At 42.0% G+C, this 28,000-nt stretch overlaps 3 protein-coding genes across 9 annotated transcripts in view; 1 reads left to right on the top strand and 2 right to left on the bottom strand.

The window, feature by feature from the left end:
• Nucleotides 1–179: 179 nt before the first annotated feature.
• Nucleotides 180–14,919, bottom strand: zgc:101731 (SNARE_SNAP25N and SNARE_SNAP23C domain-containing protein). Of its 3 annotated transcripts, none has more exons than XM_038693385.1 (8): nucleotides 14,820–14,919; nucleotides 10,858–11,001; nucleotides 6,624–6,665; nucleotides 6,249–6,297; nucleotides 5,632–5,749; nucleotides 3,221–3,367; nucleotides 2,915–3,059; nucleotides 180–1,647 (listed from the first exon to the last, which is right to left on the bottom strand). In XM_038693385.1, exons 2-8 carry the CDS (start codon nucleotides 10,927–10,929, stop codon nucleotides 1,582–1,584), a joined length of 639 nt encoding a protein of 212 aa, XP_038549313.1. In that variant the 5' UTR covers nucleotides 10,930–11,001; nucleotides 14,820–14,919; the 3' UTR covers nucleotides 180–1,581. The 3 variants fall into 3 exon arrangements, with proteins under 3 accessions (XP_038549313.1, XP_038549314.1, XP_038549316.1); XM_038693386.1 differs by lacking the exon at nucleotides 5,632–5,749 and adding an exon at nucleotides 3,973–4,084; XM_038693388.1 differs by lacking the exons at nucleotides 5,632–5,749; nucleotides 14,820–14,919 and adding an exon at nucleotides 3,973–4,079 and having other exon boundaries at nucleotides 10,858–10,988.
• Nucleotides 14,920–16,254: 1,335 nt separating this feature from the next.
• capns1b (calpain, small subunit 1 b) lies at nucleotides 16,255–26,913 on the bottom strand. Of its 5 annotated transcripts, none has more exons than XM_038693379.1 (12): nucleotides 26,802–26,913; nucleotides 26,560–26,678; nucleotides 24,154–24,208; nucleotides 23,939–23,975; nucleotides 22,615–22,707; nucleotides 19,355–19,412; nucleotides 19,184–19,248; nucleotides 18,845–18,913; nucleotides 18,538–18,616; nucleotides 18,346–18,462; nucleotides 17,785–17,843; nucleotides 16,255–16,637 (listed from the first exon to the last, which is right to left on the bottom strand). In XM_038693379.1, exons 1-12 carry the CDS (start codon nucleotides 26,858–26,860, stop codon nucleotides 16,611–16,613), a joined length of 837 nt encoding a protein of 278 aa, XP_038549307.1. In that variant the 5' UTR covers nucleotides 26,861–26,913; the 3' UTR covers nucleotides 16,255–16,610. The 5 variants fall into 5 exon arrangements, with proteins under 5 accessions (XP_038549307.1, XP_038549311.1, XP_038549309.1 ...); XM_038693383.1 differs by having other exon boundaries at nucleotides 26,560–26,698; nucleotides 26,802–26,903; XM_038693381.1 differs by lacking the exons at nucleotides 26,560–26,678; nucleotides 26,802–26,913 and adding an exon at nucleotides 25,249–25,474.
• Nucleotides 26,914–26,973: 60 nt separating this feature from the next.
• The window catches only part of zgc:162698 (uncharacterized protein LOC560165 homolog), a 29,969-nt gene continuing 28,942 nt past the window's right edge, over nucleotides 26,974–28,000 (top strand). Inside the window, exon 1 of the mRNA XM_038693378.1 lies at nucleotides 26,974–27,145. Coding sequence (XP_038549306.1) covers nucleotides 27,008–27,145 — 138 coding nt within the window. The 5' untranslated portion in view covers nucleotides 26,974–27,007. The remainder of the gene's footprint in view (nucleotides 27,146–28,000) is intronic.

Raw genomic sequence — 28,000 nt, 5'->3', positions numbered from 1 at the left:
TTGAACGCGCAACATTTTCAGCTCGCTGCGCGCGCGCCCCCCAGCTGCCCCAGATAACAGTGTGCAACGTTCAGGCCCAAATGCATCAAAACTAACGAATTCTGCACTAATTAATACACACTTTGGGTATTCATGGGAAAACTGATGATTACAACACTTATAGTCCAACATGTACGCCATATTTTTATGCACATTTATTTATTCATATTTTAACAACTGAATCACAACAAACACCAATATGCATAGGCTCTAGTTGCGCCACTTTGTCCTTGCAATTATCTTCACCCTCCTGTGAGAAAAGTACGGAGGCCTTGTTCAGGTGAGCCAAGGTCACCAACTGCTTTGTGCTAACATATAATTAATAACCACGCCATTAAACAAACCACTGATTCCAGCATTACTCCACGACACACAAGACTGGCTGCTTGTGAACAACAACGACAGAGCAGCTACAATAAAGTCACACAAAAGATCTAATTGGCTATAATGAGAAACACAAAAAGCACAACACAATAACATTTTCTCTTTTCAACAAATGCTGTGATTCCTGTTAGTTTGACAGTGTAAGTGAGATCAAATCCCCCCTCCTTCTTCTTATGGAATAACATTAAGAAAAACAAACCAACCCATCGTGATTTCACCACCATTTTCTATCAACACGGAGAAGAAAGAAGATGGGAGGGAGGTCAGGAGGAGGAGGTTCCCTGTTTGCTCCGCTTGGTGTCGCCAGAGATCCTCCTCTGGGGACAAATGCGTGTTTCCTTCTTGTGGGCAAAACCCTGCAGCGCCTGCAGAGGGCGCCATCATGCACGTGTTTCACCCTCTGTGCAACATTTCAGCCTAGAGAAAGGGGGGAGGGGTGTGTGGGTTACACTCATGTTTACATTGGGAAATAAACTGGTTGCTGGTAGTGTATTTGTTCTTTTGAGAAATGTGGACATATATTCTGCACACAGAGTTATCCTTTAGTTTTTTTAAATATCTGTCCGGTACAAGAGAAAGGCCACACGCCCCGGCCCACGGAGTCGCTCTTCGCTGTGCTGCTCTCCACATGTTCACCTTTTGTGAAATGATTTCTTGATTTATGTGATTTGGTTGTTGTCTGATTGTGCTCTCTGCTGCTGCTGCTGGTGGTGATGGTGCCGCTGCACTGACCCAGTTTCCCCACAGGGATCTGATCTAACTCTCTGCTGAGTGACCGCAGAGGCCACCTTGAGGGGAAATACGAAGTGTGAAATGCAAAGCGACAAAGGCCTTGCTGTGAAATCCCCACAGAAATAGAGTCATAATAATCACGCGACACCTTTCAAAAAGGGTTATGTCATATCCGTGTCACAGCAAAGACTATACCTAGAATAAATAGGAATACTATAACACGAGATAATGAACACTTCATGGGTCTCTGTAACCTCACTACTGACTGTAGCAGAGAAATAACATCCAGCAAGTTTTCACGATGAAAACACTATGACCTACATTTAAAGCATGGAATGACGGCGGCAACACTTTGGCACAGCATGCAAAAGCATAGTAACTGCAGGTAGTAGGGAAAAAATAGAGTGAAATGGAAGAGCGCTCCTTCTATCGTTTCATGAGGTTGTTGGCTTTCTGGTTGGCAGCGTCGATGCGGGACATGTTGAGAATGGCCTGCAGAGAGAGAAAAGAACAGGAAGTGAACCTGGAGGACAGAACCTGTCAGGGTCTGTCTTTCAAATTAAAGTTTGCTTTACTGCAAATACTTCCCAAAGCAGGCTGTGCACTAAATCAATGTTCAGATATTGCTACATACTATAGTATAGAAATATTAAAAAGGAAAAAAAAAACATGTTTTTCGTAGATTTATCTTTTCTCTTCATGGAAAATAAAAAGACACAATTATGCATTTACTCTACTTATTAAAGCCGGGGTAGGCAGTTTATTTCTCTGCTCTGACTTGCTCTAAATAAAAAAATCGCACGCTGTGCATGAACAGGGGCGTGGCTTTGGAGGGAGGATTGTTTTGTTTTTGGTTGAATGTTGGATTGGACCGGTCATCAGCTAGTCCAGAATGCAGCCGCTCCACTTCTAACTGGGAACATTACTCCAGTTTAGCTTCGCTCCACTGGCTTCCTGTACGCTTTAGGATTGATTTTAAGATTTTATTGTGTTTTGAAGGTGTTAAATGGGTTGGCACCTTCTTATTTACCTGATCTTTTACTTCTTTACACTCCTGTCAAAGCGCTAAGGTCGTCCAATCAGATGCTCCTCAATGTTCCCACATCCAGGTTAAAAAACAAAGGTGGCCGAGCCTTTTTGGTGGCTGCTCGTAATCTCTGGAATATTTGATATATTCAAATAGGAAGTCCTTGCTTAATACCCTCCTCTACTTGTTGCCTTTCAATTTGGATTGAGTTGTGACACCTTTTCTACCCTCTTTGTTTTGTGTATCCTGAGCTTGGAAAGCACTTTGGTGAACTATGGTTGCTTTTAAATGTGCTATATAAATACATTTGATTGATTGACTGACGAGACTACTGCTGCATTTAATCAGTGGCATCAGACACTGTAAAGCGGTGGTAGGTGTGGATGTGAAAGTGAACGGTTGTGTGCGTCTTTTAGCAACCTGTCCAGGTGCACAGCGTCAACGTGTGCCAGGATACGCTCTCAGCCCCTGCAACCCTGCACAGTATCAGCAGTATATTTAATGGATGGATGGATTTATCATTTCATTTATCACATATTATCATATTGTTTTCCTCTTTTCTGGATTATGTCACACTGTGATTAGTGATGTTTCTGTTATGATCGGTTTGTTTCATAACTCCTGTCTGCAAAAAATATATTATTATATATTTTCTGATATTTGGTGGCGTTCTGTGACGTACTGTGATGTCTGTTGATACCTCATGAAACAGCGCTAAAGGCTGGAATGTACCTTTCCCTGTATGCGGTCGATCTGGACGTTCTGCGTGTCTATCTCGTTGCTCATGTCCAGGGCCATGCTCTTCAGATTCCCGATGATGCTGCCGACATGCGTCAGGTTCTCCTCCATCTCGTCCTCGCGGGCATCCTTAGTCACCCTGAGATTGAGCAGAACAAAACGCGTGTGTGTGTGTGTTTGTGATAACGTCCTGTTTGGCCAGCTGCCGGCGTGACTGATGACTGGGTAGTATTACATTACGCCACACAGCTGCCTCTCCTACACACTTCATTAAACTCTCCTATTACGATCTCTCTCTACCTCCCTATGTATCCTCCGCTCATGATCATTTGCTCCCTCTCATCGACGACTCGAGACGACGGCGGCTGATTGGACATGACGCCATCTTGACCGGAAGCTCCGCCCCAAACTGCCTTGTACGCCCCGCTTTCCTCAAAGGCCTTCAGTCTCAGAGAGAGAGAGAGAGAGAGAGAGAGAATGACCTTATCAATTCCTTTTTATTGTGAGTTCAGCCAGTTAAATGTGATGCACAGGAGCCACGCTGTACCCATGCTAGTACCAAGAGGCTCCAGCACAACATTTTCTTTCTTATTAGAATACAGGCTTGGATTTCTCAAATCTGCTTCCAGCTCAAGTGCCTGTTGGTAATGCATGCATGGTACTTTTCCAGTGTAGGCACAGCAGCGGATGCTTTATACAGCAGAGATCAAAATATGTTGTAAGATGATATCTAAACAGCTGAAAATCCTTTCAGCAGCAAAGCAAGCCAAGAGCAACAAAAGAAAGCTTAAGCATCTAAAGTATGAAAACTAGTGGTGGCGGAAAACTCATTTAAGCAAGTGTTTGTCTATGTAGATTTTCCATGTGCTCTATCCAATGAACGACACTAAATGAAATTATGAAACAGAATAGATCATGATGTCACTACTTCAAATGAAAACTGATTGCAATCTTCTGGTGATCATCATGTCCTTACCTCAGAATAATGTGCACCAATCAAACACACACACACACACACACACACACACACACACACCTCCACCTCCACCTACTTATCACAGGAGCAGAGGCCACAGCACTTGCCCAAGTCTGTCAGGTTTTTCTCGGCCTCCTTCATGTCAGAATTGATCTGATCCAAGCCCTCCTCTACACGCTCCAACTGCTCTATGAGAGGAGAAGGAGCAGTGGGGGAGGGGGGAGGAGGATGGAGGAGGATGGAGGAGAAGGCAGGGGAAGAGGAAGAAAGGAAGAACAAAGGTGGACATGGGGAAGAAGGGGGAAGGGCAAGACAGAGGGGGAGAAGTGGGAAAAAGAAAGGAGGTGGGAGAGGACGGTGAAAGTACAAGTGAAGTATGGGTGAAGAAGGTGAAAAGAGGGGGAGGAGGGCCAGCAAGAAAAGAGGTAAACAAAAGAGGAGGAGACAGGACAATAGAACAAATGAAAGGAGAGGATGGTGGAGGGGAGCAGAGAAGGAAGGCAAAACAAAATCCAAAACAGAAAGAAATCACCAACTATTTCCCAAAAGCCCCGCAGCTGAACTGATAAACCAGCCACCATTAAGTGAACACGACACGTCCGAAACTAAAAAGCAAACATTTACACTCACAAATCATAACTAACTCTGAAGAACAGGGCCCTACTATGGCTGTTATAGTGCCCAGTTCCATTTTGGTTGAATTGGACTGAGGTATAATGTTAATGGAAGATTGGACCTGAGGAGGGTTAATGAGGACAGTTTGACTGCAGAATGATATCTCCAGTATTTGTACTAGCTGACATAAAAATGCATATGGGTGCATTTAAAGAGTTTAGCTTGTTCCAGAAACGACGTGACAAAGGTGAATATAGCCATAATCTGTTATTTCCCCCCAAAAAGACACGCCTTTGTTCCCATTCTGTATTTTATACTGTACTAAACGCTTAAAATAGAAAAGAGTTAAATAATGACTACATTTAAGTAGCAATCGAGTGTGTTTGTGCACATACGTTTTGTATTTATCTCCTAATGTCTTTATTGTGCAATTACTTATTAAAAACACAGAAATAAAGAATCAAGTGCATGCTCATGATGGGAATTGTTGGATCTCTGTAAATAATATTACAAAGAGTACAGTCTAAGCCTGCTCTGCAACAATCAGCCATAACATTATGACCACTGACAGGTCAAGAACACTGGGATGTATGAGGCAGCAGGTGAACATTGTGTCCTCGTAGTTGATGTGTTAGAAGCGGGAAAAATGGGCAAGCTTCTGAAAAAGTTGATGCTGGTTCTGATAGAAAGGCGCCAGAACACACAGAGCAGACACAGTGAAGTCCAGGCCTCGACGGGTCAGGGCGAGACCTACCAGCAGGTGGTCATAATGTTATGGCTGATCAGTGTATATGAAAAGTGCAATGAGATAACTTCTGTTATGAACTGGCGCTTTATAAATAAAATAAAATTTAATTGATTGGGTAACTATGTCCATATACCTCCTTGAAGGGGCATTGTGCAGTAATTCAGTAAGTAATTCAGAAATGACAGAGAGGTCAACATTTCTTGATTAACAGCAGTGAAAGAGGCATTAACGCATCAAGAGTAGGCGTTGTTGTTGTGGAACCGAAAGCCAATAAACACCTTATTTCAAGCTCGTTTAATGGAACTGGGCACCAGTGTGGGTTTCATAGGCCACCAGTTGGGGGAAGATGTGGATCCCAGAAACCAGACCTACTTCCTGATTGGCCAGATACAAAGACCACAGCACTGAGCCATGTCTGTCAGATTCTTCTCTGCCTCTCTCATGTCCCTGTTGATGGAGTCCATGCCCTCCTCAACACGCTCCAACTGCTCTGTTAGGAACACGAGTTTTATGGTGGTGGCTTTTATGGTGAGCAAAATGCAACAGATAGTTTCAACAGACAGAGCATGGTCAGGCAGATATTGAGAGACAACCTCCGTAAATCAAAGCTCATGCCAAACCTCAGATGTCCTGTAGTGTTCACAAGTGGCGCACAACAGCTACCCATGCACATGAACTATTAATCTTCAAGTGGACTGACTGGAAAGACGCTGAGAAGCGTCAATTGACTATTAAGCAAACATAAGTATGAAATGACAGCACAGTAACAATCCATGTGCATCCTTGTTAAAACACTACTGAAACACATCTAATGTGTAAAGAGGACAGCTTTGGAGTTGTTACACAGCAAAGCAGTTTGTCCTGCTTCCCGTCTTTGCACTAAACTGGGATGAGAGTAAAAGTGATCTCTTCATCTACGTCTTAGTAAGTTCATAGGTAGATATCCTAAAATATTGAAGCAATATAAGAATTCAGATAGAACCGATTACCTCCTTGTTCATCCAGCATGACCAAAGCTCTGATCCCAGCATCTTTACTCTGGAGGAAGGAGCACATAAAACCACATAAATACAAAATACAAATTACTAGTAGTGAGCTGTTACATCCACGATTTCCCTTCTTGGTCATTTTTAAAACTCTGTGGTCGTTTAAACGTGCAAGCATCGATGGAAATTTCAATTGCTATTCCATGACCACATGACAATACTAATAGTTGATCTTTATAGAAATAAACCAAATCATGATGAGGTTTTCTTCTCTCTGACGCTTCATGTCTTTTTTTATGACTTTTAATCGCTGTAAGGTTCACTAGCTCTTTGAATATATATTCTACACAGTATGCAAAGTTGTATGTGTGTATATACCTCCTCAACCAGCTGCACCATCCGCCTTGTGCTCTCCAGGGACTGAAAGACATAAAAATTTAGCAGTGCGGATTGTGAGGCTCTGTCATGGTTAGCACAGGGAAAAAGGGAAACTAGAAATGGGTAATACTTTAATTTAACTGCTCTGTAAATTAATCATGATTTCTAGGGAATCTTCCTGACAACACTGCCTAATTTTGCACTAATTACAGTCAAAACAGAGACATTGTTCAAATTGCACAGTTCCAATGAATAAATTCCAGCTAAATGTTAATTTAGCGTAACCCAGACAATTCTTTTGTCATTGCAGAAGGTCAGCTGAACATACTGATATGGGTAATTCATCCACAGGCAATTCAGCATGTAACAAAAAGTTAGTTTCAATAGAGCAATTATTTCAAGTAAATCACTCTGGAAATGAGCTTTTTAAACAAGACACAACAAACGTATCCCATCTTTCATCTTCTTCACAAAATACTGGGAATCATTAGCGAATGTATAAAATTAAAAATATATTCAGTCAAAACACAGGGTTAGAGCTTACCATTCCTAATCTGACTGACAGGTTGTTAATGTTTTCTAAAGCAGTTACACTTCTCTTTCGGCAGGGCTAAATTGTACTGAACAAAATTATAAAAGCAACACTTTTGTTTTTGCCCCCATTCATCATGAGCTAAACTCAAAGATCTAAGACTTTCTCTATGTACACAAAAGGCCTATTTCTCTCAAATATTGTTCACAAATCTGTCAAAATGTGCGAAGTTGCAGTCAGGTCAAGACCCCGATGAGGACGACGAGCGTGCAGATGAGCTTCCCTGAGACGGTTCCTGACAGTTTGTGCAGAAACTCTTTGGTTATGCAAACCGGTTGTTGCAGCAGCTGTCCGGGCGGCTGGTCTCAGACCATCTTGTAGGTGAAGATGCTGGATGTGGAGGTCCTGGGCTGCTGTGGTTACACGTGGTCTGCGGTTGTGAGGCCGGTTGGATGTACTGCCAAATTCTCTGAAACGTCTTGGGAGACGGCTTATGGTAGAGAAATGAACTTTCAGTTCACGGGCAACAGCTCTGGTGGACATTCCTGCAGTCAGCACGCCAACTGCACGCTCCTTCAAAACCTGAGACATCTGTGGCGTCGTGCTGTGCGTCGAACTGCACATTTTAGTCAGTAAGATAGTGGGATGGTATGTGAATCTTGTAAATGGTATGGTAAAGTATACACTATTACAATCTGGCCTGCGCTTAAAGGCCCCTATTGCCAAAAAAGCAGATATAAGAACTCCTTCATCCCTGTCTCCATTCAAGCCTCAAATGCCAATAGCAGAAGGAGGTAACCACCATATTGATGTAGGGGGATGGTTGACGATGAGCATGTCAACAAGAGACTGGGGCAATTAAGTGTATATATTGGTTTTAGAATGTACTGAGATGTATTATATCCTATCTGTGGTATCTTGTTTGCAGTGAATATATTTTATCTAGAGTAAAAGTTGTGCAAAACATCATATTGGTAGTGTGGGATATTTGTTGTAGTGCAGAATATTAGCGGTGTGATATATTGTAAAAGGCCTGCATATAGTTCATTCGTCAGACTCAGACAGATACTTTGGGAAATGGTGATGTATATCACACGATTTTTATATTTCAGTATAAGGGTCAATGTGTTTTTTCTATCATCATTTATAGGACCTGGGTAGCAATAGGGGTCATTTATGGATTGCTCCAGACAAGCTAGGACGACCACAGTTGCATTGGTGTAAGGAAACTGGTGGATAGGTTCACTGCTGTGTGTTTCTGTATAATATTGCTTGTCCACGTCATATTCTCTTTGGTATTTGTTGGGTGTTAATATTCCTGCTGCAGCACAAATTGCCCATTTGGGACAAATAATAAAAACTGATTGATTTTCGAGTGGCCTTTTATTGTGGCCAGCCTAAGGCTGTCCTGAGGTTGTCTGTGGCCATGCCTTTTCTGTTTTTTCTCTGTTTATGGGTTTTGGGTTCTTGATTCTGTGGTTTGGGTTTTGTATTTACTTTTTAGTTCTATCATCTGTTGAGTTTAGGTTACTGTGTGTTTACTCATTGATCAGTTCGGCATCTGTCAGCGAGTGTTTAGTGGTGTTTTGGTATTTTCCCTCTTTCTGTTCTGTTCCTTGTTGAGTGTTGTCCTGTTTCCTGGTTGGTCCTGTCTCGGTTGCCTACCCCGGTCTGTGTAACAGTTGGTCCACGTTTCTTGTCTTGTGTTCTCTGTTTAGCTTTGTTTATTTCATTGTTCATTTGCAGGTTCTGTTTAGCTCACTTTGTGCCTGTCTGTCTCGTATCTTAGGTTTAGCCCTGCATTTGAGTTCTGTGCCTTAGTGATGTCTTTGTATCTACTTCCTAGTTATGTGCTTCGGTTTGTGTTGCTTAGTGGTGTTAGTTTATTTGTGATCTGTCTCGTGTCTGGATTAGTTTGTTATTTATATCATTCTGATCTGTTACTACTTATTTTAATATGGCCCGTGTTCAGTGTTCAGCATCTTGTGTTAGGTCTGTTCCCCCTCAGTAATCTGCCTGCCTGCCAGTCTCTCTGTTTTCCCTGCTGTCTCTCTGCCTGCCGGTCTCGTTAGCCCTGATCCCTGTCACCTGTGTTGCTCCCTCCCTACGTTCCCTATACGTTTGGTCATAGTTGACTGTGAGAAGTGCTCACTAACAATATTTGTCTTGGAGAAAGTCTTTGAAAAACAAAAGTGTTGCGTTTATAATTTTGTATGATCAACTTAGTAATGCACAAAAGGTGTACACACATGACTGTGTTCTCATTTATATGAATGCCAATATGAATAGACATGTCATTAATATAGATGTAAAGTACAAAATATACAGATTGGGCCTGTTAACCACCCTGAACCTTTAGAAAGTAAACACACAGCAGCCATGTGGTTTATACAGTACTGCCGGTCTCTCTCTCTCTCTCTCTCTCTCTCTCTCTCTGTGTATTGTGTAAATATCTTGCTAATCCCTGGGGACATACCCGCCGGGGGGATGATGAGGTGACAAATGGCTTTGACCTGCAGTAGCCTCTAAACCCCATGGAGTGTGTGTGTTCGGCACAGCCCCATACTGAGTGTATGAGCTCACCCGTGCCTGATGTTTCTCTGCAGATTGTTGCACTGGGAGACCAGCTGCCTCTATAGCAACCAGGTAAGCAAGGTGTCCTTGAAGGGAGACTCCTCTCGAGCACTGCGCTGTCCTCTGTAGATCACCCTTGTGTGTGGTGTTTGACATTTTGTGTAGTTTATGTCTCTTTTCTTGTCACCTTCATTTTTGTTCTTTTGGCCAAAGTCATGTTGCGATTGTTTTCCTGGACGTGGCGATATGATTGGGATGCTATTTGACGATGTTGTGATCTTGGTGGCATTCTAATGAACTGGTCAGCCTTAGCGCATTTACTTCTTCTTGTGTTGTTTTTAACTATGACCTGCCAAGGGACTGCAGATGTGAATTAACTTGAAGCTATAATCTGGTACAGTGCATCAAATTTACCAGAAGTAATTGGACAACAGACAGTTCAGCTGCTCTCAAGGCAGGTGTGTGTTGTTCCATTGCTTTTCCACTGGCCTAGAGTTTGGAATCAGTTGCTGGTATCAGTCAAAATGAGCAATCAGTTAAGAAGGCCACTGAGAGGCTGAAAGTCTTTTTCAGTCATTTATTAAAATCAACTGTTGGGTACGTCCTTAAAAAAGACCACACGCTGGTAATCTGAGCAATAAGAAATGGCCTTTTAGATCCCAGAAGACAACTTGCCACTACACTACTGTAGTGGATGACAGGATAATCTTTTCCCTCGTGCAGAAAACCACATCAAGAAGAGACTTTCTCAGAACAACTGCAGAGGGTTAACCACAAGATGCAAAACTGAAGAACCGAAAGGCCAGGTTACAGTTCAGCTCTGATACAAGATCTTACGGACTGATGAGACACAGATAAACATGTACCAGAGTGGAAAGAGGAAAAAGAACAGTCCATTATCCTATTCATACCACCTTGTCCGTAAAAATGTTGCTCAGGTTCAGGCCTCTAACCCCAATTTTCCAGCCATCTAGCGGACACACACACCTCGAGCGCAAATAAGAGCTTTGGGACGGCCTGCAAGATGGCGGAGCGGAACAACTTCCGGTTCAAGCGAGGAGCGAGGAAACGACAAATAAGAGACTGGAGAAGCAGCCAAGATGTTCTAGGAAAAAACCCATTACTTACCTCATCTGTGACCTGATTGGCTCTCCTCTGCAGCTCCTGCTGCTCTGTCAGGATGGGTGGGTCTGACGCCATGTTGGCCCTCTGTGTGTGTGTGTTCAGTCCCAGGTGACCGGATTAGGCTGCAGCATCAGGTGGTTTTGACACCTGGAGAGCAGAGTGACACCGTCATTATTTATAATGACCGACAACAGAACATGCCAGAAAGACCAGCTGACAGACTATAAAAACAGTTCATTTCAATTTACTTCACCAAAATCCACTCTATACTGATTTCCATGGAGTCCTGGGTATGCACATTAAAAACAAACAATGAGACGATTAAAAGACATTAAACAGTTGGTACAGTCTGATGATCGGGCGTAGACTAAATCTGTCCGATTCCAGATGTCAGCACCGCGATACTGACGGCTGCTGTTCAAATGTAGCATTCAGTGATTTCACTACCATGAATTAGGTTTTCAGATCAGATTTACCAACCTGTAAGTATAATAATATGTGCAATAAACTCTTGTTGCAGACTTTGTCGTCTGTGCATCGTCAGAGAAATCATGTACCATTATTTCTTGTGTTTCGTCATGACTGCATAAGATACAGAGCTTGTTTTGTTAGGAACAGCGTCTATGTCGGGATCATTAAATAAATACAATGGGACTGTAAGAAAGCATGCTTAAAATGTGGGATCAGAAAACTATTTGTGACTCGGTAATGACTCTCACGTGATTAGCCCATTTTAACGCTCTCCTGAGTGTGCTGTAGCTGCAGTGCTGGAAAAGATGGCACGTTGTAGGTTTCTGGGAGCTGGTTCTCCTGACAACCAGCCGGTTAACACCGAGCACGCCACATGGTTCATTAGCTGGTAACTAGTAAAATACTACAGCTGACCTGAAACTTCTCAATCCATCCATCTTGACTCCGTTTGAATAGCAAGGCTGTTACCCGTATGTTTGAAATAGCTGTTCATTTAAACCACGTCAGGGAATCGATTAACGGTCAAATGATCCATTTCTGAGTTCTGAGTTGTTCAGTCTTGAACTATAACAAAAACTACATTTTTTGAGTTAAATTTTACCCGATGCAGTGCAATCAGATTCCTCATACCAAGAATAGCTGACTTGGGAAATTAGTTTTTTTGGTTGGATCTGAATTGAAAGGTCAGAGTTTATCTACCGACCCCTTTGAAATTCTGTTGCTAAGTAATAATCCTACATGGACATGTAGGAATTTTTTAATTATCCAGGACAAATTATTGAATTCCAGACATTTCGGTCCCTACTAATCACACAAGCCGGTTCAGCTAGCTTTATGTTTGCAGTTTGATTGATAATTAGTTATTAGCATGTGCCTGATTCAGGTATATTTAGAATCTTTCCCCTCTCTCTAATCCCAATGTCATAGTCCAACCAGGTGTTGGGTCCTCACAATATCATAAAAAACATTTCCTCTCCCCGCTGTAGCCCATCCACACACACACTTTTCTTTATTTAGAAATTGAAAAGAAATGCGTGTTATCAGGCTGGAGCGCCGTAATTAGGCCTAACCACTAATCACCACCTGCTGGAATAAAGAAGAGGAAGGAGGGGCAGCAGAGAAGGAAAGAAGAAAGGCTTCTGATGTTCTTTGGTGCAAACTGAGAAGGTACTGTAGCTAAATAACATACTGATAATATCCATTAACTGATGAATCATTCAGTTTATAAATGACAAGGCAATGAAACATCTCAGAGACCACATTGAAAGGTAATCATTGTATAATGAAAGGAAAGCAAATCATGACAAGTGTTTGGTATTTTTCCAGCTGACTGACATAAAGCATCAGTTATTAAGAAGGGAATCAGTTTGACTAATGACTAACACAACTTGTTTAAACACTAATGAAGACACTTTCCCTAAAACAGTCAAGTGTGTTTGACACTCATTACCCATGCATCTACTTGCGCTCCAGTACTGTATAACCAGTACTAAATTTTATTCAGGGCTTGTACCAGAATAGCTGAACCACCTGAACCAGCTTCTCAACCTGGAGTTGAACCTTTCAGAGAAGCGAGTTATTAATCTGTAACAAATGTATCTTTCATAAATGGCTTTTTAACTGCGGACTGTCTCTACATCACAGTAACAGTTTGATGTCGACTTACTACCTGCAGGGTCTCTAACGGTATTTTAACTTCATATTTAACTAGCTTGGTTTGAGGGCGCGTCACACTAGCCGCTAGGCGAGCATCATGACGCGTGATAGGTTACGGAAGTAAAGGCCGGACTACAATCCAGCTGTTTTCAGGCAGGTCAGGAGCAGAGTTTTGTGTGGGAGATGGGAACTCGCTTTTATTATTATTCGCTGGACTGTTATTTGTTTATCTCCCCCTCCTCCCTTAGAGTGTGAGTGTATTCAGGTAATGGAGAACAGGTGGGCACACTGGATTGGTCCTGCCCAGCTGATTGTTGCCTCCTAATTGGTCAACTGGATGACAGCAGCCATCTTAAGCCTGTGTTCAGTGTGAGCAAAGAACTGTTGGGAGCATATTCGACTTTGTAAGTGAATCTGTGTAGTGAACACTTTGAACAGCTGATTATTGCTGTTGACAACCTTGTTTTGTTTTACATACAGATTTTCTTTGTTGTTCAGCTACTAGCAGTTTAGCAGGAGTGAGAAGCCCTTTTTCTTGGCACCATTTTGTCTGCTGTTTTGGTATCAGAAGCCTAGTTTAGAGATTTGTCTGTCTTTACTTTTTGGTTTAGGTTTCTTGGAGTGTTTTGGGCACCGCTCATTTAGCTAATATAACTGCTAAATTGTATTTCCTGTGTTTTGGCCTTGCTTGGGAAGAGTGAGAAGCCACACCTTTTTATGTTGCATCCAAGATACCCCCAGACCTTAGGACGTATCAAAACCTATTACATGCACAAAAAAGATACACAATGAAGAAAAGGGAAAAAGCCAAAAATGACCTCTTTAAGTTATACAGTTCCAGATTTCAAAACTCCTAGCTATGCTGTCAAAACATGGATCAGAAAATCCAAGTTTGGGGCAAAAGCAGAGGAATAATAAATATCAGGAATTCTCTTTAAGCATCAAAGCCCAGCCACACTTTATGGTTAGGTCAACAGTTCATATCTACAGTGGGCACTGAAGCACACTGTGTGTTGATGGCCAACTCGGTGCATTACCAGAGGATGTTCTATCTCCTTTTTATCACAGTCAACATTTGTTTGTTGGTTTTTGTAACCAGCATGAGTCGTTGTTTTTCCAAAGAGAAAGCGACGGGGCACTTAAATCATATTGGCACACATTGAAATCACATCACCATCTTGGCAGGGAGACGTGAGCAGCCAGGTTTGTGAACAAGCAGATAGTAAACAATAAAGCCTTTGTGACAGCTGCTGCGCATTGTGACCTAACCTCAACACTACCTGCACTATGGCTCTGCACTGACCTGCGTCCCACCTTACAGAGAACTCATGTGTGAGAGCCTTTAACACCTCACCACTGGGCTGCAAACTCCCACGTCAACCTTTAGACATCACACATGTCCATTTTATCTACAGTCTGTGGGTGCTGACATGGTTACTTTAACTGTGTATTTTACACTTTAATTCATTAACATTGAGGTTGATGATGAATCAGGTGGTATAAATCTTTAATAAGCCATATTATACTCTTTCACACTGTCCACACACCTGTACTGAAAGACACACCTGTCCATCTGCTGCTGAACAGCTCGCTGTTCTTACTGATCACATTAAGAGAACAGAGAGATACAGACTCTCATCGGAAGCAGTTACTTCTATTCACTTTGCCTTTACTTGATGCGATCTGCAGTTAGTGTACTTTCTCTTTCAGCAAACTCTGAAAATATATTTCACCACTTCGCTGCTGCTTTTTTCATTTCCACTTCACAACGCGTAACTATCGTCAGCTTGCATTCAGTGAAAGTGAGCTGAAACGGCGGACAGTTAAAAGCTTCTCACCTTTCTGCAGCTCTTCTTCAGCTTCTCTTTGAGTTCGTGTCCAGATTATAAGCTTTAAACGATCCGCAGTCTGCGGAAGAAACCTGTTGTTCCTCCTCCCTTGTTCCTCTTCAGCATCTCTGCCCCCCCCCGAACCGAACCGACCCCGCCCCTCAGCAAACACGCACCAGTGTCAACACACTAACACCAAACTTTAGGAAATGAAAGGGATAATATTAAATAGTCATTATGGCAAGTTTGAAAGGTCGTGTCAGATTTAGAGCTTGATATTAAAAAGATCTGATGAAAAACCTAAAATAGCATGTAAACATTTCAGTACTAAATAACATACACACACCAGTGATCCCATCAGAGGAGGAGATTTCCTCTCTGATATGAATATACAAAGATATAATGTAAAATAAAAACCTTTAAATTAATTTCATACTACTCTCTCTCTCTCTGTGTATATATGTATATATATATATCTCAGTTGACCACGAACTGAAACTAAACCAGAAGCTACCAACCTTTTTGGCTGGTGGCCCCTTAAAAAAAGAACTATATCTACTGATTTGACCGGAACAACTTCTTGTTTTTCATTATTAAATTTTGGCTTCAAGAGACAAATTGATCTGTAAAAGTCCCACAATAAAAAAAGCAAAGATTCAAGAAAAATCCTAATATCTTGCGATTCTTTGTGGGCTTTTTTGACCTCAAGGTTGGGAACTATGGACCTAAACCATGACCCTAGATAATTCAGAAGAACTGGTTAATGGTTCTCACTGGCAAGCCTGCCACTGCCCAGATACCAAGATATTTACTGATGCGTATTAAGATTGTTTTGGATGTTCTGCCTCAGATGTGTGAAGTGATCCACTGTTTGGCATCAAATGTTTGTTCTGACCAGAAAGAAAAGTTTAAAGCATAATTAACCAGCTGGTTTCTTCTTCAAAAATCAGCCTTTAACATGAAAGAAATAATGATTTGACATTTATCTCGTGATAACATTTCTGGTCACATCACCTAGCCCTACTTACAAGTTAAAGTCTTGCATTGACTGTTTACTTAAGTAAAAGTACGAAGAACTGTCCTCATACTAAAATCACTACAAACTTGACATCCGGTCTGTTTCGCGAGCTGCAGGTAACAATTTTATGGACATTTATTGAGCAGGTACCTATGGCTGGTCCACATCTTGACGTCAGCTTCATGGACAAATAGGACAAGAAGTAAACCAGTCAGCGATATATTTGCTGTGTCTTATTCTCTTGTCTGATGCAGAAGTGATCCAGACTATAGTTGAAAGCTGTGACACACGCTGCCTGGAAGCTCTTTCCTGCCTCTCACTGAAAGTAAAACATCACAAGTTCCTTCTTGTTGTTTGGAATAAACAGACAGTTTGAGAACGTGCTAGCCACAGTCGCTGAAGTGATGTGGAGAAAAAGAAACATTGTCATGTACGTTGTGTGACTTTATTCTCTTAAACATCCAGAGTCATTTTGGTACAACAGTTTCAGCCTGATAAAAACTTAACTTACTTAATATAAAATATAGATATCTGTAACATGGGGACGTTATAGCGCCGCCGCCTGGCAGCCGCAGGACAGTGCACCGGCAGCGTCCGCTCCGCTTTGGTCCGAGTTAGATTCTTCCCGACTTGAGCTCTACGCTGGCGTTTTGGTCCCGTTACCATGACGAGATGGCTATTGCACATCCATAAGCACACACAAGTGGAACGAGTGGAATGGGAGGGAGGGAGGGATGAGATGAAAGTGAATAAGTGTTGTGGAGAAGCTTCCCTGCGTCGCTTCAAGAGTACATGGTCAGCTGAAGCCACTGTGAGAGAGAAACAGAGCGTTAGTGAATCAGAAGGCTTTTTGTCCTCCTCACTTGTATTGTCTCTCTGAACATTGTTCTAACGGTCCAGCCTCCAGAATCTCAAAAATAAGCCTTCAGTTACAGGCAACGTGAGGTTGGTGTCACGCTGTGTTGAATTATGGGTAACATTTTATTTCTGCAGGCATAGCGTGAGGATGCTGCTCAATCCCTCTGCCCCGGCCGTGTTTTGATTTTCTGTTGCGAGCCTAAAAAACGTCGCCGTGGTCGCTTCAGTGCGGCTGCATCAAGATCTGCCGCAGCAGGTCACACAATCATCCAGGGAGGAAACTGGACAATGGAATATGTTTTTTAGCCTTTCCTTCGTGGAAAGAGCACAAAGGGAAGTGAAAACTTTAACCTGGGTAGGTACGCATAAAAAAACAGCAACAGGAACAGCTCTTGTCATGTCAGTTTTAATTGCACATTTATTTTGAACAAGAGGGCCAAAACCAGACATCGTCTGCTGGATTTGGATCTACGTTGTTTATTGTTATTAGTTTGTTTCTTGGCAGAGGCATTCAGTTTCTCCCAGCAGTGTCTTTTTCCCTTCTCCATTTCTGTCCTTCTCCTTCAGATTTTAAAACACTTTTTTGCCAAAAGGAACCACCGTCGTGACCTGCAGGCTCACAGGTAAACAGAGCGCGCATCTTAAAATATGGTGCCCGCATCCCAACATGCAACACTCTGTGACGTGCCTTCACATTCCCTCTCCGCTGATATCTTGCCCTGAGCATTGCCTCTCAGGCTACATACAAATTGCCGTATCTTACTGGCAAATGCTGTTGGGGTTGTATGTAGCTTGAAAGGAATACCTGCAGACATCACTCAGGTTCCCACTACGTTTTTATTAATATATGTCCTAACGTATGCTAGCTCTGAACATCAGTCCAAACTAAAATAGTATCAGTGAAGAAAGGGGAACAATGAATTAAAGTATTACAATGTAGAGGTTTGCATTGCTTGTTACACATACAGTGATGGTCTTTTTTAACTTCACAATGCATGTCCCCCACCTCTGAAACCAAACCTACATCCTTGTCAATGGGGACATGTTGACAATTAGGTGAAGGGAAAAAATAGTGAAGTGAACTAAACTGTGTTTTACCTCCTTGATGTCCAGGTCGATGGAGCCGCTGTTGTCCTTATCCAGGGTCTTAAAGGCTCCTGCAGAGCACACACACATAACACACTGGGCCGAGTTGCTGACGCAGGTCAGAAAGATCGACAGCGCCGATTCAAAACATAGTGTTGCTTTTAAAGGAAAGTTGTGTTGCTGACTGAAATCCTAACACCAAAGATTGAATTCTCATTATATAATGAACATTTTCATATTTTGTCACAAAATGAATACAGAGCACTTAAATCCATATTGTGTAGGACAGATGATGTCTATCAGAGAAACTCTTTCCTGTCTTTGGACATTTCAAAAAAACATTAACTGTATGTAATGTGAACTTTAAAACAAGCTGTCAGACCTTTATTTTAAACTACTTTGGAGGTTCAAAATATGCATGTCTGGCTGAATGTTGTATAGAAATGTGTGCAAAATGAAGCTAGAATAGCATTTGATGCACTAATGCACCTATAAAAAGATGGATTTAACGGGAGAGGTCATGGGATTAAACAGGGAGGGGAGAGTGGGAGGAAGAAAGACAGAAGGACTCACTGCACATGGCGTCCAGTCGCACCAGGCAGCCAACGAAATTGTCAAAGTCCATGTTGCCGTTTTCATCACTATAGCGACGGATAATCAGCTTGAAGAGGTCCTCATTCAGAGGGAAACCTGCACCCACACGCAAACACAATTAGGTTTGAAAGTTCACACTGCAAAGATTTTCAGAGCGAGTGCGTTTCTCACCTGCAGCCTTGAAGGCTTTCGGCAGCTCTTGAGCGCCGATCACACCTGACTTATCTTCATCATAGGCGACATAGATGCCCTGCAGACGGCAGACAGATGAACAACATGGAACAAAAATAGCAGAGACAACGCAGACTAACTTTTCCATTAACAGAATTTAAGCCCTAATGTCTGCGTCACGTGCGTTAAGCGTCTGTCTCTGTTCACTAGAAATGGTGGGAATGATGGGTCACGTGTTAAAATGTACTGATGAAGTGAAACTGACACAAGAGGAAGAGAAGAAGAACGAGAGGCGCGGTGAACTGACCTGCCACGTCTTGATGTTGGTCCAGAGGTGCTTGAACTCGTGGAAGCCCAGTTTCCCGGTGCTGTCGCTCTGATGGGAGCCGGGTCAAAGGTCAAACTCAGAAACCAGCACGTAGCTCCTGCTACTTCTACGACTACTGCAACCACGACGCTAACACTACTACTATTAATACTACTGTTCCCGCCAAAGCTACTACTGTAACTACAAATGCTACATTTCAATACTACTGGTACTACAACTAATACAGCTGCCACTGCTGCTGCTGGTACTATTTCAATTTCTAGTACTACTGATACCGACACACAGTAGTACTGCACTATATAGTTTGTGAAAGGATACGTCCATGACAGCGACCATGCTCTTACAGGACTCGATGCTGAAACCGTCAGTCTTCAGCTTTCCATCTGAAACGAGAGAACGGGAGTTTTAACTACTTAAATAAAAACACAATAATTAGTCTGCAGACATGCGTGGATCAGTGGAGGCTCTTATCTGTAGAGAAGAACTCACGTTTGGTGATGATTTTGTTGAGGATGTCCATCAGCTCAGTGGGGCTGACCTCCATGTCCTGTTAACACACACACATATCAGAAGGGTGTTGGTGCTCTGAGCGCTGTTTTCCACAGAGGAAACCCTCCAACAGAGTGAGTCATAGCTGATCTGAGGGTGACTCAAACCAAACTGAAGCTGTTTCCTTTTATTTCCTTTGTCATCTTTCCATCTTCTGACTCACTGCAGAAAACAAACAGAGTCCTGCTGTCTCTGCACCGCCTTTTTCCTGAATTTCTTAATTCATTTCTAATTTTAAAAGCAATATTTGGAACGTGGATGCCCCGGCCTTTCTGTGTGGAGTTTGCATGTTCTCCCCGTGTCTGCGTGGGTTCTCTCCGGGTGCTCCGGCTTCCTCCCACCGTCCAAAGACATGCGGACTAGGTTAATTGGCGACCCTAAATTGGTGTGAGCGTGAGCGTGAGTGGTTGTTCGTCTATGTGTGGCCCTGCGATGGACTGGCGACCTGTCCAGGGTGGACCCCGCCTTGCGCCCGATGTCAGCTGGGATTGGCTCCAGCCCCCCCGCGACCCTGTATGCAGGATAAGCGGTTGACGACGGATGGATGGATATTTGGAACATGTGAGCGAAGATGAATTCAACTGTAATCAGAAGGCCGGAGGGTCATTTGATAAAGATGATTCGTTTCCACATGATCAGGAGAAAGTTTTTTTGTGTCAGGATCATCAGATAACTTTATTTTGACATAGCGAACCATCCAAACGGTTTCGTCGTGACCATGAAATGTTTTTATCACCTCAAACTCTTTGACTTGTTCTTCTTGCTTTCTTCTTTTTGTCTCAACACTTTCTACGAGATCACAACATTTTAATCTCTGGGCTTCTCTGAAGAGTAAGAATGTTTTTGCTTTTATTTATTGATCACATTAGTTTGTAAACTCACTCTGACCCACCCGTCTGTTGCAAATACTCATGCCTTGTTATTGTTTTGGATGTTTGCCTTGGCGGGGTTTTATTGATGATGATACTTGTAGTGTGGGTCGTTTTGTGGGATTAACTTCTTGCTTGCAACCCCGTCGGTACGTTCAACACATTCTCGCTCCCAACGCGTCACATATGCACATCTGCTTATTAACGCCCTGGGGACCCTTTAGCCTCAATTTTTGGACATGTGGGGCTCCGTGGTCAAGTTAGCAACAATAAATATGCAAAGTCCAGTTAGACTTTCAAAATAAAATTAGCGGTTGAGGCTGTGGAACGGAGCAATTTGGTTCGAATTAGGAAAAGATCCTGGTTTGGGTTTAAATGACATTACTTACGTGACCTAACTGACGTGAGTTAAGTAACATAACTCTACTAAAAACAATCAATGACTTGTTGTTCACCTTTGTTGGATTATTTTGCTTTTGTTGGGAGCTGCCTGCTTGGAAATTCTCACCACGGTAATTTTTTTTGTTCATAAACTCTGAAGAACAGAACCTGCTCTGCTTCAGTGTCCAAATCCTGTTTTTTAGCGGGTACGCTACTACATACATCGTCATCATCGCTCTTATTACAGCCGTCGATTTAGAGAAATCCAGCCAGCCGGCCGAGTTCTGGTCTAACTTGTGTGCACACCCCTCTGGTGAGTCAGAGAAAACCACAGAGAGAGAGAGAGAGAGAGAGACCAACGCCCCGAAGGCCTGAACGCCTCCCTGTCAGACAATGGCAGGAATGCACAGACAGACCTCCCCCCCCCTCTCCCTCTCTCTCTCTCTCATTCTCCCCCATCTCCCCCCCTCTCTCCCCCTCTCTCCCCCCCTCTCTTTCTCCCCCACACTCCTTATTAGATGGTGGAGCTAATGCACCATACCTTTTTTGCAGGCTGCAGTTAGACAAAGGGAGGGGAATTAACAGGCTGCATTTACTTACTCTTTTAAAGTTTACCATTATTCCAATGGTGTGAATTAGAGCGGTAGAAGCGTGATGATGAAGCAGACAAAGAGAGAAAACAGGGAGGGTGGAACAGCGGAGGGTGGCGTTAGGAATGCAGCCGGCAGACAGGTGTGGCGAGTGATCAGGCAGAGACGGGCGGACCTTTAACAACTTCAATTAAAACTTGCTGAGCAGCCAAATCAACTGTGATATTTCAAACGAGATCAGCTGAATAATCAAGAGTAATGAGACAGTAATCAGCCTCCACATTTGCATCTCGCCCCTTCCTGTTTTTCCCGCTTAGGAAAGAAGAGTGGGGCAAAGTGTAGAGAGATGAATCAGATTTAAGAGAGGCCGAGCTGTAGAAAGCCTCCACACAAGTCCAGAACAGGAAAACCAGAAGGGACTCGATTACAAGCTCCCAGCATTAAAATACTGCACGTTCCCCTGTGAAATGATTTATTCAGCGCTGGCTGAATGCGCCCTCAACGACCGTGAGTAAAGGATAAGAACTAAACATTTCTGCTTCACAAACTTCCGTTGCATCTTTTAATATTTTTTGCTTTTTCAGACTTAAGGGAATAATTTAAACTCCTCCGGCTCACATGCCACAAAGAAAAGGGAGGGGTCCAAATGTTTAGAGATCAGGATCCACTGATGAAGGTCGAGGTAATCTGACCGTGTGCGGGAGTCCTCCTTAATCTTTTCAGTTATTGGACACAGACCACCTCTATGTTTCTGCGCTCTCTGCTTGCTTCTCGAGATGCCTGCAGTCACGTGACCCTGTTAGTAGTTAATACATGAAACACACTTGCTACTGTACAAGTGCAGTCTTCACAGTTTGCGAGTGCTTTCCACTGAAGAAATACTGCCTGTGGAAACTGGTGACCGCTGGTTCTGTGGATTATTCAGCATGACAGGAACTTTGTAAAGAAGTTTTTAACTTTAGAGACTATTTATTGCAGTAATTACCTTGAACTCGGCCCAGCTTTCTCAGCTGCATTTCCCCTCATCGGTCATTAGATAACAACAATTGATCAGCAGAATATTAAATCTGAGCGTTGCTGACAGGTGGATCTGCAGCTTTTCATATAGTAAGTAACCACAATGAAACACAGACCAAATACAGTTATGTGATGGTTTCTGGGTAGTTTGGTGCTTATTCTATTTCTATATCTTGTTTCAGTCTGCCTTCCTCCCTCTCTACCTGTTCTTATCGTTTCCCGGCACAATATTAAAGCTTAAAATATAGAAACAGAGTGATTGGGGGTGAAATGAGCCTGTGCGTGAACACTAAGCACACAGACGGAGAACAAACAGGAATAAACGTGAATATCATGGACTCACATCTCCAGCCAGCTGTTTGAAAACTCTCCTGAACTGCGCCTCCTCATCGGTCTCTTGAGCCTTGGCGAGGTGCAGCGGTATGCGAGGGGGAGCCTGCAAACACACAAACACACGTTCCTCAGTCTAACTGCAGTTTAGAGATTCGGTGCGTTTGTTTGCTTAAGAAATCTTCCACTGGGAGAATCTGGGGTTTGATTTAATCACGGTAACGAGGTTGAATTAAAGCTCATTTACAGAGTTTCACAGTGTAGGGTTCGGGTCCCCGCTTGGGGCCGCTTGCTATGAGGACATGGACACAAATGGATTTCCAAGACTGACCCGAGAACGGGGTCTCAGCTCTTCCTGTTTTTTCATATATCAAACAATATTTCCAATCCACAGCAACAAGAAGGGAAAAGAGCAGATCACTGCCTTGAAACAACTTGATTTGCTCCGGAAACAGGTGTGTTAAGAAGCGATCACACGATTAATCACATCAGAGCAAGAACAGCCAATCAGAGACGTGGATTTACCTTTGGTGTGCCATTTTGTTCATTGTATAAAAAATCCTTACATTTTATTTAGTGTAACAAACAAATCGGGTTAAGAAGAGGACAGATTCATGATGTCTAAATACACAAATAATGCTGAAATAATAGGACGTTGGCTGAAATGGACACAAGAAGATAAATCAACGTCACTACTAAGGTGATTGTCAAGCCATGTAAGCTTTACTCTCGCTGTTTGCACCCCATCAAATGTTGAAATCAAATGCAAATAATGACTTTTGAGCTAACGTGTTATTCCTCATGACCTCTGACATCTCTTTAAAGTTAAATTTTGAGTTTGCAGGAGGGATTTTCAAACTTTAAATATGTCGGTTACAGTCTGTGTAGCTACGAAGCCAAAGACAAGTTTTAAAATAGTTTTCATTGGCTGAGACCATGAAATATTTGGATTTGAAAGAGGTTAAATGTGACTCCAATTTTGTCAAATTCCTCCCGGTCTGTCTGCCGTCTGCTCTTTGAGTGCGCTTAAGCTAAATACTAGATTTGTATATTTCTTTATATCTTCTACTTCCTCTTATTATTATTATTATTTCTATTGCTCAACACCTTGATATGCAAACTGAGCAAATGTTAATAAAGTATTTCTGATTCTGATTGTTCGCTCTAGATCATGGCGTTTGTCCCGGTGCTGGATTTCTCCAGAATCACAAACCCAGCCTTTAAGATGTGAACGGTCTGTATTACGAACAGACATGGAGCATACTATCAAATACATGATGTGTTGGACGTTATGATAAACGTATTTCTGCTGCTTGTTTCCTGACGTTGGTACTCACAGGGGCTGAAGGCATAAACTGCGTGTGGTCGATGTCGCTGTTGGAGACAAAAAGGACAGGACACGAGTCAGAGAGCAGCTGTGAGAAGATCAATGTATGCGACCAGTACAGAGATACTATAGCTTAGCCTAGCTTAGCACAAAGACTGGAAGCAAAGGGAAACTGTTAGCCTTGCTCCCTCTAAAGAGGAGAAAATGAATCTTGTGCTTGCTCACCCCACGACATTTACGATGCCTTTGATGAAAGTCTTTGCCAGAAACATGTTGCCGTCTGTGTGATACAGAAAGACAAAGGGAAAAGGAATAACATCAGTTCTTTTTTTAGTCCCGCAACAACTATCTGATCATCAACAACAGGTCTGAGTAATTCAACTTTACAGATGAGAAGAGAAGGATGCAACATTTGCCTTGCTGCTGAAATGTGCTGTACAAATACACTTTCAAACTTGCACCTTGGATTGTTGGTCTGACTAAATATTTTACAGGGCTCTGGTCTGACAGGCTCAATAGATTGAAGAGAAAAATAAAAAAAAAGAGTATATCAAATAAATGAGATGGCTAAAGCTGAGCGGTGGTCCAGTCATGACAAAACTCATGTCAAGGTGATGCAAAGTACACTGTGTATGATTTGACATGTTAAATACAAAGCAAATACACATTAGAAGTATAAACATTTTATGTTACTGGTGACTTTGCAGATTTTAAACAACATGATCAGTTTAAAAGACATAAGGTATTTTAATAAGCTATCCAACAGATTATTCCAGTATTCTGGAGCACGAACGCAAGAAAAGCAGAAAATTCGTCACATTTGACAAAAATGTATTTGTCCTGAATAATAATAAATACTTTTATTTTGAAAACCCTAAGTACTTTCAGCCTCTAATACTTTTGAACTAAAGTAAACTTTGACTTCTCTACTAAATACTTCCCCCCCCGGCCTGGCAGTATAATGAAGTAACACATTAACTTGTGAATGCGTGAACACCCCGACGGCTCTACTGACAGCTCCCGACCACAGTCTGCTTTAAGTCCAGTAAACTCTGGACTGGATCGTTTCCACCCTGTGATGATCTGGTTTTGTACTTTTCCACCACTCAACATGTAAATACCTTCACCTTCACACAACCTGCGGGGTCAGGTTTCAGCACAAACACGCAGACAGTTCAGGAGACACAGCATTCACGCTAAAACAGGCGCTATTTTAAACTACTTACTGAGAAATACTTACTGAGAAATACTTAGTGAGAAATACTTACTGAGAAATACTTAGTGAGAAATACTTACTGAGAAATACTGAGAAATACTTACTGAGAAATACTTACTGAGACTTCTGCTGCTGCTGAAGAAAGACAAGGTGAGACTGACTGGGAGTGGGAGAGAGAGGTAAAGACACACTGACACACAGAGAGAGAGAGAGAGAAGAGGGGGCAGCTATTCGGGCAGGATCGAGAGAAGCCGAAAAACCCGCTGAGCCACAAGATCTAAGTTGTTTTTCAATGCATCACCAACCCCGCCCAACACACGCACGCACGCACGCACACACACAGAGGCCTCCAGGTCCTAACGTCCATTACATTTCTGGGGTGGGAGTTCACACACAAAAACACAAATTATGGTGCATTCAGGGGTCAGCAGGAAAGCTCAGACATCAACGGGCGATGGCAAATAATATACTAAATAAAATTAAAGTAAGTAGTGATAATAACGTTAGCATTTGTTCTACCAACATTAAATGCATTTAGGAACTATTATAGTTTCTACATGGAATGTAAAAAGAAGATCTGTTTAGATTAAAGGGGAAAACGAAAAATTTAAACCTGATCACAGAATAAATTTTAAAATTCAGCTTTTTGTTCAGTAGTGCTACAACCTATTTTAAAATTTTCAATATTAATTATCATTAATTATCTGCCAATTATTTTCTCCATAAATCTTTTGGCCTATGAGATGTCTAAAAAACAGAGCAGTGTCTGTCGATGTTTTGCTTTGTCCGACCAGCAGTCCAAAAGATAGTTTACAGTCATTTAAGTTTACATATAATAAATCGATTTTTAAAATTGTTGTTACTTGATTTTGTGTCAATTGACTCATCAATTAATTGACAAACTAGTTTCAGCTCTAATTACATCTTTATCATAGCAATTTAAGTTGTGCTTAAATTTAAAATCTAACAAAAAAGTGTAATAAAAGTGACAAACAAACAAAAGCTCTAATAAATTCCTTTCACAGGTGAACAAAGATTTATTGAATGTTTTGTTTCAGTGTAATTTTAACCCACTGAGCAGAAAATCTATTGATATTTAATGTGACAGTTTGATGTCTTATTTTGAAGTTTTTCACCGGAAATGAAAAATTGGTATGTAAAGTAATATTTCTACAGTGACAAGTGAGCAATTTAGTTTTCTTCTCGTGATCATGCTGTCATGTGTTTACTGCCCTCCGTTCAGTATAATAATAATAATAATAATTGAGTGTATTTAGAGACAAGTGCCCTCTTGTGGTCACAGTGAGGAACTGCAACACAATGTTTTTTTATTCTCAATATCAATTTGAATAATCATTTTGTGTGACTTTTATAAATGACATCAGTGTTGGTAAAAACTTGATTATTGATGTTACCTTGTTTGTAAATCAGCTTCCTGTCTGCAGAGCCTGTCCGCCTTGATGCTGGTGAAGCTGACGTGGTGTTCACTGCCCTCCAGCGGCCACAGGGAGCAACAGCAACAACATGCGTCAAGCTAGACAGCATAGCATGCCACTTTTCAAAATAAATCAGAGCGCCCAAAACTTAGGCAATTACTAATCAATAAAAAGTACTGTAATGAAAGTGGTAGTTGTTAATATTGTATATTATTACATACTACAACTTCACATTCTTCAGAATGAATGACAGAGATATTTGTTGTATTTGTAACGACATCTTTACACTGCGCGTTTAAACTTCCCACGGCCCGTGAAAGCATCCTTCCGCGACTGTTAACGTAAGCCGGAAGCAGGAAGTGTCCAGCGTGTTGTGAGTTGACGCGGATGCTTTGCTGCTGCTGGTTTCTTCTTCCTCCTGGCTCAAATGGCGAGCTCCTCGGGTCCGGGTCGAGCCAGGCCGGGACTCTGGTCCTCGGTGCTGCTCCTGCTGGTGCTAACGGGGCTAAGCGGGCCGGTCGGTGCCGTATCGGAACAGGGGAAGTGGATCGTGAACGTCGACAGTGTGAGTTTCCTGTTTACTTTTACTGCCCTTTATGTCCACGAACAGCTATAAATATTAATTATAATAATGCAAACAACGTTAGGCAGCCCATCAGAGTCCGGTCTGAAGACTGAGGAGAAAAGAAGCGACCGAGCAGCAGAACAAGTTCCCCTCAGATAAGATCTCACGTGATGAATCACGTGAAGGCGAGACAGCAGCCAACGTTTGATCCCCAACTTTACTCCGAGCCACAAAGAAATTCTTAGCGCGCAGGTCAGGAATAGAAGAACAATAGAAACATATGGAAACATATGGAAAGGAGTGCGCAGTATTTAAATCATTAACAGTACAGTAGCAGTGAGTTAATGTGGCCTGGAATGAATTACAAATCCTGGGCAATAAATCAATAGTGATAATTATGGCAATATCATTTTCCTATCAGATTGCATCTTAATAAGAATTTACACTTAATTTTTCTATTTATTTATTTTGTTGAGGAAAAGGGACTGAAAAAAGATTTTACTCCTACAGATTTTTTCACAGTAGTTTTGAATGTTGTGCCTCAGCTTTGTTCAGCTTGTTTGTTCTGACCGTCAAGAAAAGTTTAAAATCACAATTAACCGTCTGGTTTCTTCTTAAAGCAAAAAATTTCTTTTTTTATCCTGATAAAATTTTTGTCCGGCGCTAACGTCAAGGTCCAGTTTGATGACTTGAGTGAAGTAGGAGGTGTTTGTTAGTTTTATCACAATGAAACTTTACAAGCTAAATGTAAAGATAAATAGAAGCTTTTTTTTTTTATTTCAACTTTTGTATGTTCCTCTTTAAATATGCGCTGATTTGCATATCACACAAATCCACGTTCCTGAAAACTGATGA

The sequence above is a fragment of the Micropterus salmoides genome, unplaced genomic scaffold (genome assembly GCF_014851395.1).
Source record: "Micropterus salmoides isolate LMB-PRFRI ecotype aquatic unplaced genomic scaffold, ASM1485139v1 Ms_hic_scaffold_3, whole genome shotgun sequence".
Classification (NCBI taxonomy): Eukaryota; Metazoa; Chordata; class Actinopteri; order Centrarchiformes; family Centrarchidae; genus Micropterus; species Micropterus salmoides.
This window is presented reverse-complemented; position numbering and strand designations above follow the sequence as displayed.

What these genes read in the sequence shown, in the direction of transcription:
- zgc:101731 (XM_038693385.1), bottom strand. Translation starts at nt 10,929, where the DNA reads ATGGCGTCAGACCCACCCATCCTGACAGAGCAGCAGGAGCTGCAGAGG. An exon ending in TGTATCTGGCCAATCAGGAA is followed by an intron (nt 3,368 to 5,631) that starts GTAGGTCTGGTT and finishes TCTCTCTCTGAG; the next exon opens with ACTGAAGGCCTTTGAGGAAA. An exon ending in AGCGGAGGATACATAGGGAG is followed by an intron (nt 3,060 to 3,220) that starts GTAGAGAGAGAT and finishes GCTCAATCTCAG; the next exon opens with GGTGACTAAGGATGCCCGCG.
- capns1b (XM_038693383.1), bottom strand. Translation starts at nt 26,903, where the DNA reads ATGCTTTCACGGGCCGTGGGAAGTTTAAACGCGCAGTGTAAAGATGTC. An exon ending in GCGACTGGACGCCATGTGCA is followed by an intron (nt 17,844 to 18,345) that starts GTGAGTCCTTCT and finishes TGTGCTCTGCAG; the next exon opens with GAGCCTTTAAGACCCTGGAT. An exon ending in TCGACCTGGACATCAAGGAG is followed by an intron (nt 16,638 to 17,784) that starts GTAAAACACAGT and finishes TCTCTCTCACAG; the next exon opens with TGGCTTCAGCTGACCATGTA.